This window comes from Lepidochelys kempii, chromosome 23 (assembly GCF_965140285.1).
Source record: "Lepidochelys kempii isolate rLepKem1 chromosome 23, rLepKem1.hap1, whole genome shotgun sequence".
Classification (NCBI taxonomy): domain Eukaryota; kingdom Metazoa; phylum Chordata; order Testudines; family Cheloniidae; genus Lepidochelys; species Lepidochelys kempii.
Genome location: NC_136402.1, coordinates 10490882 through 10505903, shown reverse-complemented (window position 1 = coordinate 10505903; position 15022 = coordinate 10490882). Strand labels below are relative to the sequence as shown.

At 57.6% G+C, this 15022-nt stretch overlaps 1 protein-coding gene across 2 annotated transcripts in view; it reads left to right on the top strand.

The window, feature by feature from the left end:
* Window positions 1-14659, top strand: part of LOC140902092 (scavenger receptor cysteine-rich domain-containing protein DMBT1) — a 90039-nt gene extending 75380 nt beyond the window's left edge. The window contains exons 11-14 of one of the 2 annotated variants that reach the window (XM_073321783.2): window positions 6004-6333; window positions 6820-7149; window positions 9446-9559; window positions 13272-14659. In XM_073321783.2, the coding sequence (XP_073177884.1) occupies window positions 6004-6333; window positions 6820-7149; window positions 9446-9559; window positions 13272-13402 (905 nt within the window). In that variant the 3' untranslated portion in view covers window positions 13403-14659. Of the gene's footprint in view, window positions 1-6003; window positions 6334-6819; window positions 7150-9445; window positions 9892-13271 lie in introns of those variants that run through there. The other variant, XM_073321782.2, reaches the window with a different exon arrangement.
* Window positions 14660-15022: the final 363 nt, after the last annotated feature.

Below are 15022 nucleotides of genomic sequence, written 5' to 3'. Positions count from 1 at the left end.
ATTTTTCAACAAAAAAACTTCAAAAACAAACTCCAACGAGAAATTGAAGAACTGGAATTAATTTGCAAACTGGATACCATCAAATTAGGCCTGAATAAAAACTGGGAGTGGATGGGTCACTACAAAAAGTAATTTTCCCTCTGCTGATACTCACACCTTCTTGTCAGCTGTTGGAAATGGGCCACCTTGTTTACATTGGCCTTGTTAGCACTACAAAAGTAATTTTCCCTCCCTTGGTATTCACCCCTTCTTGTCAACTGTTGAGACTAGGCCACTTCCACCTTAATTGAATTGGCTTGTTAGAACTGACCCCCACTTGGTAAGGCAACTCCCATCTTTTCATGTGCTAGAATATATATTCTGCTTACTGTATTTTTCACTTCAGGCATCTGATGAAATGGGTTTTAGCCCATGAAAGCTTATGCCCAGATAAATTCATTAGTCTCTAAGGTGCCACAAGGACTCCTTGTTGTTTTCACAGATACAGACTAACACAGCTACTGCTCTGGAACTTTTGAGTTACCACAGATTTTTAAGAAAGATGCCCAGTCTTCTTCTTCCTGTATAGACTTAAAGTGCCAGAGGATCTTACATGTCTCTAGATACATTGTTCCAGTAATTAATTAAACTCACTGGTATCAATGCCCTGATATTTCTGAATATATCTAGCGTCAGTCACTGGATCTCATTCTGTTTTTGTCTGCTGGATTCGAGAGCCCTCTGTGCCTAAAATCTCATCCCCCGAAAGGTACTGAGAGAGTGTAATCAAGTCACCTCTTAACTTTCTCTTGATTAAACTAAATAGACAGAGTGTCTTATGTTTTTCATTGTGATGCAGGTTTTCCAGACCTCAGACCCTACTTGGTACTCTTTTCTGAACTGTTTCCAGTTGGTCACCATCCCATTTAAAGAGTGGACAGCAGAGCTGGATACAATATCCAGTAACGGTCTCACTAATGCTGTGTACGGAGGTGATACCACTTTCCTGATCGTACTCAACATCATTCTCCAATTTATACATTCTCGGATTGCGGTGGCCCTCCTAGCTACAGCACCGAGCAGAGAGCTCATGTTCAGTTGGTTTCTACCATGACCACTACATTCTTTGCGGAGTCATTCCTTTCCACATTACAGCCCCCTGTACTGTACATGTGACCTACATTCTTTGGCCTATATCCCAAAAGGGAGCCTTGAAGACATGGGCCTTTGTTCCTAGGTGTGTGACCTCACACTTGTCTGTACTTAAATACATGTTGTTCAAATGAGTCCATCTTACAAAGTGACCCAGTTTGCTGTGTAGAAAGGACCTGGCCTCATCATTATTTACCGCTCCACTAGTCTGTGTGTCTCTTGCAGACTTTACCAACAATGAATTGATATGCTCTTCTAGATCACTGATAAAGATATTGAATAGCACTGGATCAAGACCACCTCCCTGTGAGACCCCACCAGAAACACCCCCTGTGGGATGACAATTCCCCATTTACAATTATTTTTGAGAGCCACTTTTTAATCCATTTGATCTGGGCTATGTTGGTTCTGCATAGTGTTAATGTTTCTTATCAGAATGTCAGACTCCTTACAGAATTTAAGTATGTGCAGCCTTCTGGCAGGCGGAGCCGGCAGCAAGGGTCAGGGTCCATACAAAACAGAAGAAACCAAACAAAGCAAAACAGAACCGGCTCAAGCCCCCACCCACTGATCTGGGAAAATTAAACACCACCTCGGGCGCCTCGCAAAGGCGATAGTATGATGATAGTTACTCCTTTTTGATCAGAGCAGTTAGCTAATTTTCAGGATCAAGTGGGTTGTTTCTGATAGAAGGGGAGATTGAAGATGCTGTAGCTAAGCGGGCAAACGTGATCCTGCGATGTGTAAGTGGAGGAATATCAAGTAAGAGGAGGGAGACAGTTATTAACATTGCTGGATTTCTGCAACGCAGTCCTGGTTATGTACAAAGCATGTACAAAGTCCCGTCTCGCTGAACACAGCAGAAAATCAAACAAAGGGGGAGAGTTTCGTTGCTCACAGTTCAAAGTCTCTCTCAGCTCACCCTGACCCAAAGCTCTTAGCATGTTTCAGAAGGTCACATGATCAGCGATTCTCTGGCTGTCTGGGCTTCTTTGTGCCTTTTCTGCGTCATTCTGTGTAACTTAAGACTCAGATAAAGATCCAGCATCAGCCCCATCTGTTGGTATTGGTGCTGTCTGCACTGATCACTAGAGCTTTCCCCTCCCCACTGCCAGTTAAATGAGAATTTAAAACAATAACTCCTAGGAACCCAGGTACTCTGCCATCCACACAGGTTTCCTTGTCAGTCTGCCTGCTTGAGTCCTGTATTCGCTCATGGAGATATCAGTCATAGCTGGACCTAGATTATCAGTGAGTTCAAGGCTCATGCCCTCTCGGTGAGGCCTATCTGTTGTGGACAAGCTGTCTGTAGAAGATGGCAGTGTGCTGAGGTAAGCTGCATGCTCTTGCTTTTGGTATCAGCAAGGATAAGGTTGTTCAGCTGGTAATGACCATGTAAAGTCCCCTCCAAAAAGGACTACGTTTGGAATTGTTTTCTAGGAGGCTTTTTCCAGTTGTGTAGCCACTGCTGCACCTTCTGTCCTTCCTTCAAGGGCATTCCATTCTCCTCTCTCCTGGCATCTCGTGTCTGCCATGCTCCCTTCCGGCTCCTCTTTTCCTCCACCTGCTGGAATGCTGTCCTCAGGCCACTGAGACAAGGCCAGGGTTATGCTACACAATTACTTCAGTATAACTACGTTGCTCAGGGCTCTGAAAAATCCTCACCCCTGAGTGACGTAGCTACACAGACCTCAACTGCCCATGTAGAAGGTGCTATGTTAGCAGGACATAATGGTAATATGGTCTCAAGGAGGAGTAATGGTCTCAAGTTGCAGTGGGGGAGGTTTAGATTGGATATTAGGAAAAACTTTTTCACTAAGAGGGTGGTGAAACACTGGAATGCGTTACCTAGGGAGGTGGTAGAATCTCCTTCCTTAGAGGTTTTTAAGGTCAGGCTTGACAAAGCCCTGGCTGGGATGATTTAACTGGGAATTGGTCCTGCTTTGAGCAGGGGGTTGGACTAGATGACCTTCTGGGGTCCCTTCCAACCCTGAGATTCTATGATTCTATGATTCTAGGACAGCATCTCCCATGGGCATACCTACTGCCTCTCATGGAGATAGTAAATGTGACAAAGTGGGAATGTTCTTAATGTTTTCTCTGAATATTGTGGGGGGTGCCTCAGTTTCCCCTATGCAGTTCTTAAGTATCTAGGTGGTGGGATAAGGGTGTATGATCGTTTCAGAGCCCTAGAGGGCAGGTGTGTGCAGGGGCCTGGACACAGAGAACAGCTGACACCCTGTTTCTGGCAACTGATGGCCTGGCCCTTCCCCCCTGCAAGGTGAGAGCTAAAGTGTTGGGAAAAAAAAAAAAAAGGAATCAGGTGACCTCCTGGCCCAGGAAAGGGACAAAGCCCAGAGGAGGAGGGGCTGGAGGGTGAGTCAGTTTGGGACTGGCTGGGGACATGGAGTGAAGTGCAGACGGGGTTGTCTGGCTCACTGCCCTCCCCCCCCCCAAAATGGACCCAGCTGAGGGGTCCTGTTCTCTGTACCTACAAGCTCTGTTTTAGACCATGTTCCTGTCATCTAATAAACCTCTGTTTTACTGGCTGGCTGAGAGTCACGTCTGACTGCAGAGTTGGGGGGCAGGACCCTCCGGCTTCCCCAGGACCCTGCCTGGGCGGACTCGCTGTGGGAAGCGCACGGAGGGGCAGAGGATGCTGAATGCTCAGAGGTCAGACCCAGGAAGGTGGAAGCTGTGTGAGCTTTTTGCCCTGCAGACAGGCTGCTCACAGAAAGGAGACTTCCCCAGAGTCCTGCCTGGCTTCGTAGGGAGCAGTTCCAGAGCATCGCCCGGGGACTCTGATAGTAAGCCGAACAGAGAGCTCGCCCCTCGGCTGAGAGCGGTGGTTTTCAGTCTGTGGCCCGCTGGCCCTGGGTGTTTGCAGACTATGCCTAAGGGGTCACCAAAAGGTTGTTGTTACCACAGAACTGTGGTTTTCAGCCTGTGATCCATGAATGCTTGATGGTCCACAATCTAGGTCTGAGATTTCCAAAGGGGTCCCCACCTCCATTCGAAATTTTTTCAGGGTCCACAAATGAAGAAAGGTGGAAAACCCCTAGCTTAGAGCATCCTCATCAGGAGCACCACAGCCGTGCAGCTACAGTGGTGCAGCTGCAAGTTTGTAGTGTCGACCTGCCCTAAGACTCCACCGTATCTCTGACCTGTGTAGGAGCAGGGAGCCTGGCCAGTTCTTACTACCTGAACAGCAAGTCACTAGGAAGCCTGGTAGGAAGTGGCCCAGGGCAGGGACTAGCTATATTCCAGTGGGAAGTTGGCATATTTCAGTTGGAGCCCCGCTGACTCAGTGGCAGAATGCTCCACCACTGTTAGGGCCCTAGATTGGGATCCAGCAGAGCCTGGTGGGCCCGAGTCCCCCTGCTTCCTCTCAGGGGGGGCAGCTCATTGGCTCTGGCTGCAAAGCCTTAGTCCCCTGTGGATAAGGGCAACTCTGCTGATTCTGGCCATTGGGCCACACAGCCCTGAGGGAGAGGGCATCCGTATCAACCCTTACCATTAGGTCCTCTACCCCTAAGGACAAGGGTAGCCAAATTGACTCTGACCACTAGGCCATACAGTCCTGGAGACAGAGCCAATCATATCAACTCTAGCCATTTGGCCTCACTAATGTGAGGCAGAGGGTAGTTCAGAGGATGGGGTTCCCTCACCCCCATCACAGGTGACTTGATCACAGTCTGTAAGTAGCTATTGTGGCAAGATGGCCAATGTTAGTCTGGTGGGTCCTGTGCTTTTCTTGGCGGGGAGCTAAGATGCCCCCCTTTGCCCCTGCTCTGGGGGGCTGAGGGCCCTGCTACTAGCCCTGGGAAGGTGGTAGAGGAGGGAAGCGGGGGAGGGGCCTGGGTTTGCTCCTTGCTCTGAGTCCCAGCCCCTCTCAACCCCTGTGGGTTTCTTACTCTCATCTCCCTTAGATGGGGTTACCCTCAGACGCTGGGGCAGGCAGGCAGGCAGGCAGGCAGGGTCGGTCGGTCTGTCTGTCTGTCTGTCTGTCTGTCAACACACCTCCAAGCTCCAGTCCTTTCTCTTTTATCTGCCTGATGTAGGGGGTTTTATTAGGTTCCTAACGGGGCCTTAATTGACTGCAGGTGCGCCAATTAACCTGCAGCCACCTTCCCTAGTCTACAGGGAACCACGCCTTAATTAGCCTTGAGCTTATATGTCTAGCACTCTCCCTGGCCCTCCTGTATCACACTATAGGGAACAAACTGTCTAGCTGAGAAGGGTATAGTACAATCCAATGGCTGGAAGTTGAAGCTAGACAAATTCAGACTGGAAATAAGGCGTACGTGAGAGTAATTAAGCATTGGAACAATTTTCCAAGGGTTGTGGTGGATTCTCTATTGCTGGCAATTTTTGAATCAAGATTGGACATTTTTCTAAACCATCTGCTCTAGGAATTATTTCATGGCAGTTTGGTCTTGTGCAATTAGAAAGTTGGCAACCTTGCCCTGTTGCCATGTCTCCATGGGAACAGTGTTCCCTACACTTTCCACTGCTGAGCGCTCACTAACTGTAAAGCAAGTCAGGGTGCTATCCCCCCTCTGCTCTTCCTAAATGAGGAGTGTTTCCTGTTTGTTGCATTAGCCATAGAGGGGCCTTGATGGGTGTTTCTGGGAAGAGGAGAAATTAATTAAACAAATCAGGTGTTTCTTTGGTGTGATCTGGTTTATTTACAAAGTTCTGTTTCCCTGAACACAGTAGAGACGAGCAACAGCTGGCAGTTTCCTTGCTCTCAATTTCCAGAGTCTGCCTCTCCAGCCAGTCCTGTGTCTCAAGGCGCTATGTTCCCTGTGTCACTACAGATCAGATGCACAGAAACCTCCCTAAGTCTTTATTCCCTTGGGGTATTTGCAGGCTCAGGCATTTCAGAAGTGGCTTCGCTCCGACTGGTGAACGGCCCGAGTCGCTGCGCTGGGAGAGTGGAGGTGCTTCACAACCAGCAGTGGGGAACCGTGTGTGATGACAGCTGGGGCTTGTTCGAGGCTGAAGTTGTGTGCAGGCAGCTGGGCTGTGGGACAGCATTATCAGCGCCACATGGGGCTCACTTTGGACAAGGATCTGACCACGTGTGGCTGGATGAGGTTCAGTGCACAGGGGCAGAAGCTGCCCTCACCGAATGCAAGGCTAGGCCTTGGGGAGAGCATGGCTGTAACCCCGGAGAAGATGCCAGTGTTGTGTGCTCAGGTAACACCCAGGGCGGTAGGAGCTTGTGCTGCTGGAAGTGGGGTGCGGGCTCTGCGGAGGGTGCTAACCCCTGAGAGTCGGCCTACATGTGGTGGTGTGTGTGTGCGTCTCTGTACCTGTTTGTGGCAGTGTTGTGTAGGTGTGTGTGTGAAGGGGTATGCACGAGACAGTCTATGAATATTGGCATACATGTGCAGCGGTGCGTGTGTGCATGTGGCAGTCTGTGTGTTTGAGGCAATGTGTGGGGGTGCATAGGGACGTATGGGGGTTGTGCATGGGATTCTGTGTGTGTCTGCTTGTGTGGCATTGCGTGTGGGGGTGTGCGTGTGTGTCTGTGAGTGCGTGTGCGCACACACAGGTGGGGTGATATAGAAATGCTCCTCTCTGCTCTGTGCAGACCCCCCCCCCCCATCTGCGTGCGGTGCCGGGTATTCGGGCGTCTGCCAGCAGGGAACAGCCTCTTGTGCCCTGTGCTTTGTGTTTCAGATCAGGGCCAGCTGAGGCTGCGGCTGACAAGTGGCCCAAGCTCCTGCTCCGGGCGAGTGGAGGTGCTGATTAACGACACCTGGGGTGCCGTGTGTGATGCCGGCTGGGGCCTGCCGGAGGCGGGGGTGGTGTGCAAGCAGCTGGGCTGCGGCACGGCGCTGTCAGCCCCAGGCGTTGCTCAGTTCGGTCACGGGGCCGGTGACGTCTGGCTGGAGGGCGTGAGCTGCTTGGGCCAGGAGTCTCTCATCACTGAGTGCCAGCTGAGCCGGCTGGGTCCCGGGCTGTGTGGCCGTGGCTCCGAGGCCAGCGTGGTGTGTGCTGGGCAGGCCGGTGAGTGACCAGCGCTGTGCGCCGTAGCCATGCCCATGTTCCTGCAGACATGGGGTGGGCGGGAGTGACACCCTGGCCATGCCAGGGGGTGGCCGGGCTCCAGGGGGGCAGCGCCAGGGCTTCTGCTCACCACACCGAGGATACTGGCTGTCCCAGCGGTTCCGACAGCCCTGCTCAGCCTGGGGCACCACTCCTGGGTCTCTGAGCAGCCTCCTCTGCCACGGGGCTCCCTCTCCTGCCAGCCCTGGCTCCGGTGCTGGAGGCTGCAACCCCTGCAGGCAAACCCAGAGCACAGATCTGCGGGGCAGAGAGCCTGTGGGGCCTGGGGAGGAGTCTGGGGGGCAGGGCCTGGGGAGGAGTCTGAGGGACAGGGCCTGTGAGAGCAGCTGGGAAGAGGCCTCTGGGAGCTAGTGCCCCCAACCCTCTCTCTAACCCATTCCCCCGCCCACTCCTTGGGCTGGGAATGGTCCCTGCACCCCCAGTTTTTGGTCCAAAAGGGATCCTGGTGGCTACGGTCAGCACTGCTGACCGTGCCATTGACTGTCCGGTTGGCAGCACCATGCAGCAGGGCTGGCAGGCTCCCTGCGGCTCTTGGAAAGCAGCCAGCATGTCCCCTCTCTGGATCCTACACTTTGGGCATCCAGGGAGCTCCACATGCTATCCCCGCCCCAAGCACTGCCTCTGCAGCTCCCATTGGCCAGGAACCACGGGCAATGGGAGCAGTGCCTGTGGACCAGGCAGCATGCAGAGCCTCCTGGCCGCGCCACCACGTAGGAGCCAAAATGGGGACATGCTGCTGCTTCCAGGAGAAGCTTGAGGTAAGTGCTGCCTGGAGAATGCACCCCTGACTCCCTCCCAGGCCCCAGTCCCCTGCCCCAGCTCCAGCCCTGATCCCCCTCCCGCCCTCTGAACCCCTTGATCCCAGCTGAGCGCACCCTCCTACATCCCAAACCTCTCATCCACAGCCCCACGCCAGAGCCCGCACCCCCAGCCAGAGCCCTCACTTTCCCCTGCTGTGCCCCAACTCCCTGCCCCAGCCCTGATCCCCCTCCCACCCTCCGAACCCCTCAGTCCCAGCCCAGAGCACCCTCCTACACCCCAAACTCCTCATCCCCAGCTTCACCGTGGAGTCTGCACCCCCAGCCAGAGCCCTCACACCCCCTGTACCCCAAGCCCCTGCCCCAACCCAGAGCCATCTGAACCCGTGAGCCCAAGCCCAGAGCCCGTTTCTGCACCCCAAACCCCGCATCCCTAGCCCTATCCCAGAGCCTGCACCCTCAGCCAGAGCCCTCACTCTCCCCCGCCATGCCCCAACTCCCTGCCCCAGCCCTGAGCCAGCCCGGTGAAAGTGAGTGAGTGAGGGTGGGGAGAGCGAGTGATGGGGTGGGGGGGAGAATGGAGGGAGCGGGCGGGGAGCCTCAGAGAAGGGGTGGGGCATGGGCAGGGCCTCAGAGGAGGAGCGGGGCGGGGCAAGGGTGTTCAGTTTTGTGCGAGTAGAAAGTTGGCAACTGCCGCGGCCCCGGGCCCGGAGGAGCGCGCCCTCTCCCCGCTGCGGCCCCGGGCCTGTGGCAGTGGGGACAGAGCTTCTCCGGCCTTGGGGCTGAAGTTGGGAGGGGCCGAGAGGAGCAAATGTCTTGTGGGGGCCGCAGTGCGGGGGGTGGAGTGGGTCAGGACAGTGGGTGCCCCAGGCGCAGGGCTGCGGGGGAAGGGGCAGAACGGGATGGGGCTGTGGGCAGGGTTGCAGGCAGAAGAGTTAGGGAGGGGCCCCAGGAAACCTTAATCTGCCTCTGGCTGTTGGGGGGGGGGCCTGTGGGGTAGGGTGACCATATTTCCCAAAGGGAAAACAGAACACCACATGGGGCTAGACCAAGGCCTCCTCCCCAACCATGCGGGGCTGGTCTGAGCCATTCACCTGAGTCCTGCCTGCCCCCTCATACCAGGCTGGGGCTTGCATTGCTGCTCGCTTGAGCCCTGCCTGCCCCCCACCTGACCCCTGCCTCTCCCTCTGCACGGGGTTGGCATCGCTACCTGCCCCCGCAATGTTCCTCTGAACCCCACATTTTGACATAAGCCCACTTTTGCTAAAAAAGTCAGAATGGCTGGGACAGGGCTTAAGAAAGGGACTGTCCTGGCCAAAACGGGATGTATGGTCACCCTACTGTCATTGGAGGACGGAGTCGGGCCCAGGCAGGTTATGGAGTCAGCCTTGGCAGGGGCCTGTGCATCTGGAGGGAGTCAGACTCAGGGGCTGTGGGGCAGAGACGAGGCACAGCTCATTGCCTGGCTCTCTCCCTAGGCCCTGGGCTACTCTGCTCTGTGCTCCTCGGCCTGGGTGCCCTGGTGGTGCTGATCTGTGGGGCACTGCTCTGCTGGAGGAGGCGTCGGGACAGAGCCGCTGGGAACCCCCTGGGTAAGAGCCCTGGACCCCTGCAGGGGAGAGAAAGGGGGGGCTGGGACAAGGGTTGCCCTGCTGTCCTGACCCAGGAATCCAACCCCAGCTGGAGCCCAGTATCCCTGAGCTACAGGCCAGTGCCCTGTCCATGCCCTGTGCTGCCTCCCTGCATGGGAACCTTCTGCTCTCACAGCTACTGGGATCTCTGCTCTGACTGCCATGCCCAGGCCCACGGTCCTGGCCTGCGGGTGCCCCATCCCTACAGCCCTGCCCTGGCAGTGGGGTCCCATTCACAAGGTGCCCTGGCATGCTGGCTTGGGGGGAGGGTGGGCTAGGGTTGCCAGGCATCCATTTTTTGACTGGAACGCCCAATCGAAAAGGGACCCTGGTGGCTCGGGTCAGCACCACTGACTGGGCCGTTAAAAGTCCAGTCGGTGGCGCAGCAGGACTAAGGCAGGCTCCCTCCCTGCCCTGGATGTGCGCAGATCCCAGGAAGTGGCCGCCATGTCCCTGCGATCCCTAGGTGCAGGGGTGACCAGGGAAACCCTGCAGGCTGCCCCTGCCCCCAGCGCCGGCTCTGCAGCTCTCATTGGCCGGGAACCAAGGTCCATGGGAGATGTGGGGGCAGTGCCTGCTAGAGCAGGCAGAATGCACCGGGCAGAGCCGCCTGGTGGCTGCGCTTCTGCCTCGGGGCCGGACCTGCCGGCTGCTTCCAGGAGCAGTGTGGAGCCAGGATAGGCAGGGAGCCTGCCTTAAGCCCGCGGCGCTGCCAACCGGGAGCTGCCTGAGGTAAGTGCTGCCTGGCCGGAGCCTGCACCCCGAACCCCCTGTCCTAGGTCAGAACCCCCTCCGGCACCCTATCTCCCTCCCACAGCCCGCACCCTCACCCCAACCCCTGCCTCAGGTCAGAACCCCCTCCTGCACCCTATCTCCCTCCCACAGCCCGCACCCTCACCCCAACCCCCTGCCCTAACTCAGAACCCCCTCCTGCACCCTATCTCCCTCCCAGAGCCCGCACCCTCACCCCAACCCCTGCCCTAGGTCAGAACCCCCTCCTGCACCCTAACTCTCTCCCAGAGCCCGCACCCTCACCCCAACCCCTGCCCTAACTCAGAACCCCCTCCGGCACCCTAACTCCCTCCCAGAGCCCGCACCCTCACCCCAACCCCCTGCCCTAACTCAGAACCCCCTCCTGTACCCTATCTCCCTCCCAGAGCCCACACCCTCACCCCAACCCCTGCCCTAGGTCAGAACCCCCTCCTGCACCCTATCTCCCTCCCAGAGCCCGCACCCTCACCCCAACCCCCTGCCCTAGGTCAGAACCCCCTCCTGCACCCTAACTCCCTCCCAGAGCCCGCACCCTCACCCCAACCCCCTGCCCTAGGTCAGAACCCCCTCCTGCACCCTATCTCCCTCCCAGAGCCCGCACCCTCACCCCAACCCCTGCCCTAGGTCAGAACCCCCTCCTGCACCCTAACTCCCTCCCAGAGCCCGCACCCTCACCCCAACCCCTGCCCTAGGTCAGAACCCCCTCCTGCACCCTAACTCCCTCCCAGAGCCCGCACCCTCACCCCAACCCCTGCCCTAACTCAGAACCCCCTCCTGCATCCTAACTCTCTCCCAGAGCCCGCACCCTCACCCCAACCCCCTGCCCTAACTCAGAACCCCCTCCGGCACCCTAACTCCCTCCCAGAGCCCGCACCCTCACCCCAACCCCCTGCCCTAACTCAGAACCCCCTCCTGCACCCTAACTCCCTCCCAGAGCCCGGACCCTCACCCCAACCCCTGCCCTAGGTCAGAACCCCCTCCTGCACCCTAACTCTCTCCCAGAGCCCGCACCCTCACCCCAACCCCCTGCCCTAACTCAGAACCCCCTCCTGCACCCTAACTCCCTCCCAGAGCCCGCACCCTCACCCCAACCCCTGCCTCAGGTCAGAACCCCCTCCTGCACCCTAACTCCCTCCCAGAGCCCGCACCCTCACCCCAACCCCCTGCCCTAACTCAGAACCCCCTCCTGCACCCTAACTCCCTCCCAGAGCCCGCACCCTCACCCCAACCCCTGCCCTAACTCAGAACCCCCTCCTGCATCCTAACTCTCTCCCAGAGCCCGCACCCTCACCCCAACCCCCTGCCCTAACTCAGAACCCCCTCCGGCACCCTAACTCCCTCCCAGAGCCCGCACCCTCACCCCAACCCCCTGCCCTAACTCAGAACCCCCTCCTGCACCCTAACTCCCTCCCAGAGCCCGGACCCTCACCCCAACCCCTGCCCTAGGTCAGAACCCCCTCCTGCACCCTAACTCTCTCCCAGAGCCCGCACCCTCACCCCAACCCCCTGCCCTAACTCAGAACCCCCTCCTGCACCCTAACTCCCTCCCAGAGCCCGCACCCTCACCCCAACCCCTGCCTCAGGTCAGAACCCCCTCCTGCACCCTAACTCCCTCCCAGAGCCCGCACCCTCACCCCAACCCCCTGCCCTAACTCAGAACCCCCTCCTGCACCCTAACTCCCTCCCAGAGCCCGCACCCTCACCCCAACCCCTGCCCTAGGTCAGAACCCCCTCCTGCACCCTAACTCCCTCCCAGAGCCCGCACCCTCACCCCAACCCCCTGCCCTAGGTCAGAACCCCCTCCTGCACCCTAACTCCCTCCCAGAGCCCGCACCCTCACCCCTACCCCTGCCCTAGGTCAGAACCCCCTCCTGCACCCTAACTCCCTCCCAGAGCCCGCACCCTCACCCCAACCCCCTGCCCTAGGTCAGAACCCCCTCCTGCACCCTAACTCCCTCCCAGAGCCCGCACCCTCACCCCAACCCCCTGCCCTAGGTCAGAACCCCCTCCTGCACCCTAACTCCCTCCCAGAGCCTGCACCCTCACCCCAACCCCCTGCCCTAGGTCAGAACCCCCTCCTGCACCCTAACTCCCTCCCAGAGCCCGCACCCTCACCCCAACTCCCTGCCCTAGGTTAGAACCCCCTCCTGCACCCTATCTCCCTCCCAGAGCCCGCACCCTCACCCCAACCCCTGCCCTAGGTCAGAACCCCCTCCTGCACCCTAACTCCCTCCCAGAGCCCGCACCCTCACCCCAACCCCCTGCCCTAACTCAGAACCCCCTCCTGCACCCTATCTCCCTCCCAGAGCCCGCACCCTCACCCCAACCCCTGCCCTAGGTCAGAACCCCCTCCTGCACCCTATCTCCCTCCCACAGCCCGCACCCTCACCCCAACCCCCTGCCCTAGGTCAGAACCCCCTCCTGCACCCTAACTCCTTCCCAGAGCCCGCACCCTCACCCCAACCCCCTGCCCTAGGTCAGAACCCCCTCCTGCACCCTAACTCCCTCCCTGACCCCACACACCCTTCCACACCTCAACCCGCTACCCCAGCCCTGAGCCCCCTCCCGCACTCCAAATCCCTTGGCCCCATTCTGGAGCCCCCTCTTGCACCTCAAACCCCTCATCCTCAGCCCCACCCCAGAGCCCACACCCCCAGCCAGAGCCCTCACCCACTCCCACGCCCCAACCTCCTGCCCTAGCCCCAGCCCGGTGAAAGTGAGTGAAGGTGGGGGGACTGCAAGCGATGGAGGGAGGAGGGCTGGAGGGACTGGGGTGTGGGGCCTCATAGAAGGGCAGGGGTGGGGCCTTGGGGCAGGGGGTGGGGCAAGGGTGTTCAGTTTTGTGCAATTAGAAAGTTGGGAACCCTAGCCTGGGCCCTTCATCCTGTCCTCTTGCTTGCAGGCCATGTGCACCTGGAGGAGCTGGGGGCTCCAGGGACCCTGGCCCGGCCCCAGGGAGTGGCAAATCCAGAGCCCCCTGAGGAGCCCCACAGTGAGATGACCTGGCTGGTGAGGGAAGACGCGGTGCTGTGAGAGCCGCATGCCGGCCAGGCTGGGCTGGGCTCGGCTCAGCCTGCAGTGAGAGACGGGCCGGTGGGACCCTGCACAGAGCAGCCCCAGGGCTGCCAGCTGCCTGGGCTGTGGGGACGCTGATGGGGCTCGTCCTGGGGCTGGGGCTGCTGGCTGGAGGTCTCAGTTCTGCATTGCCTTCCCCAGCTGCCTTGGAAAGCTCCCCTGCTCTGTCCCACCCCCACAGCTTTCCCTGGTGCAGCTCCCACGTCCATCCCTGAGCAGCCTGTGCCCAGCCATGCAGACAGCATGTGGTGCGCCCTGCAGAACCATTGTCCGGTGCACAGGGACAGCCGGCTCCTTCCCCACATTCAGACGAGCTATGGAGAGAGACTGACTACGGGTGTCTGCCTATGTCCGATGCGCCAGGCCCTGTCTGTCTATACTGGATGTGCCAGGCCCTGTCTGTGCCCAATGCCCCTGAGCTCGGGGAGCCAGACCCCATCTGTCTGTCTATGCCCGACACCCCCTGAGCTTGGGGCGTCAGACCCCATCTGTCTGTCTGTCTGTGCCTGATGCCCCCTGAGCTCAGGGCACCAGGCCCACCAGTCTGTGCAGCAGCCAGCCTGGGTCCCCAGTAAATGATCATTACTGTTTCTAGTGTGTAGATAAGGTGCAGCTGCATGATGGTGCCTTGCTTATTGGAAAGGAATGGGCCAGCTTACAGATACAGAAAGCTCCTCTCTATCCTTCCCTCCCCGACCCTGTCCTTGTGCTGTCTAAACACTCTGCGGTACTATTACACAGCTAGACTCGGAGACAGCAGCTGCATCCAGGCGCGAACCTGTTGTGCATTTCACTGCAATGTGCAGGTCAGCCTAAATGATCATGGTGGTCCCTTCTGGCCTTCAGGTCTATAGCTCTATGGAACTGTGTGTATAATGGTAACGAAGCACTATCAGCAAGTCATCCTCTTCCATCCCTGGGGCGTGAAATTAGTAGAGCCCCACGTGGATACAAAATTTGTATCTGCATCCGAGCTGCAATCCACAAAAATGATCCATGGATATCTGGATCCATGGATCCGTGGCTATAAAGCAGATATCAGCGAGCATGCAGGGCTCTAGGAATTAGGTACTTCCATCTTTCTGCAAAAGGCCTGTTCAAGCGGCTCTGCCTCTTTTAGACAACACTTTTGAGACACTTTCTTAGCAGATGCTTCAAAAGTCCATTGACCTCTCCCTAGGTAGGGTAACCATAGTTTAGATTCCCCCAAAGAGGACACTATTGTGGGGGGAAGGGGGGAATCTGGGGGCAACAGAAGGGAGTACCTGGGGGGTGCTGGCAGGGATGTTTGGGGGGTACTGGAGGGGTGTGTGAGTACTGGGAGGGGTACCTGGGGGAATGTTGGAGGGAGTCCTGCAGCCTCACTCTCGAGGTGGGGGGCAGTGTTACTCCCTGTCACAGTGGCAGGGTGGCTGCGCAGACCCAGGACACAGTGTCAACTGTTAGTCAGCATCTCCCTGCAGGCCTCTCCCCCTCCCCAGGACGATGTGGATGGGATCCAGGAGCACCAGAAGTTTCAATATCTTCATAAATGATCTGGAGGATGGTGTGGATTGCACTCTCAGCAAATTTGCGGAT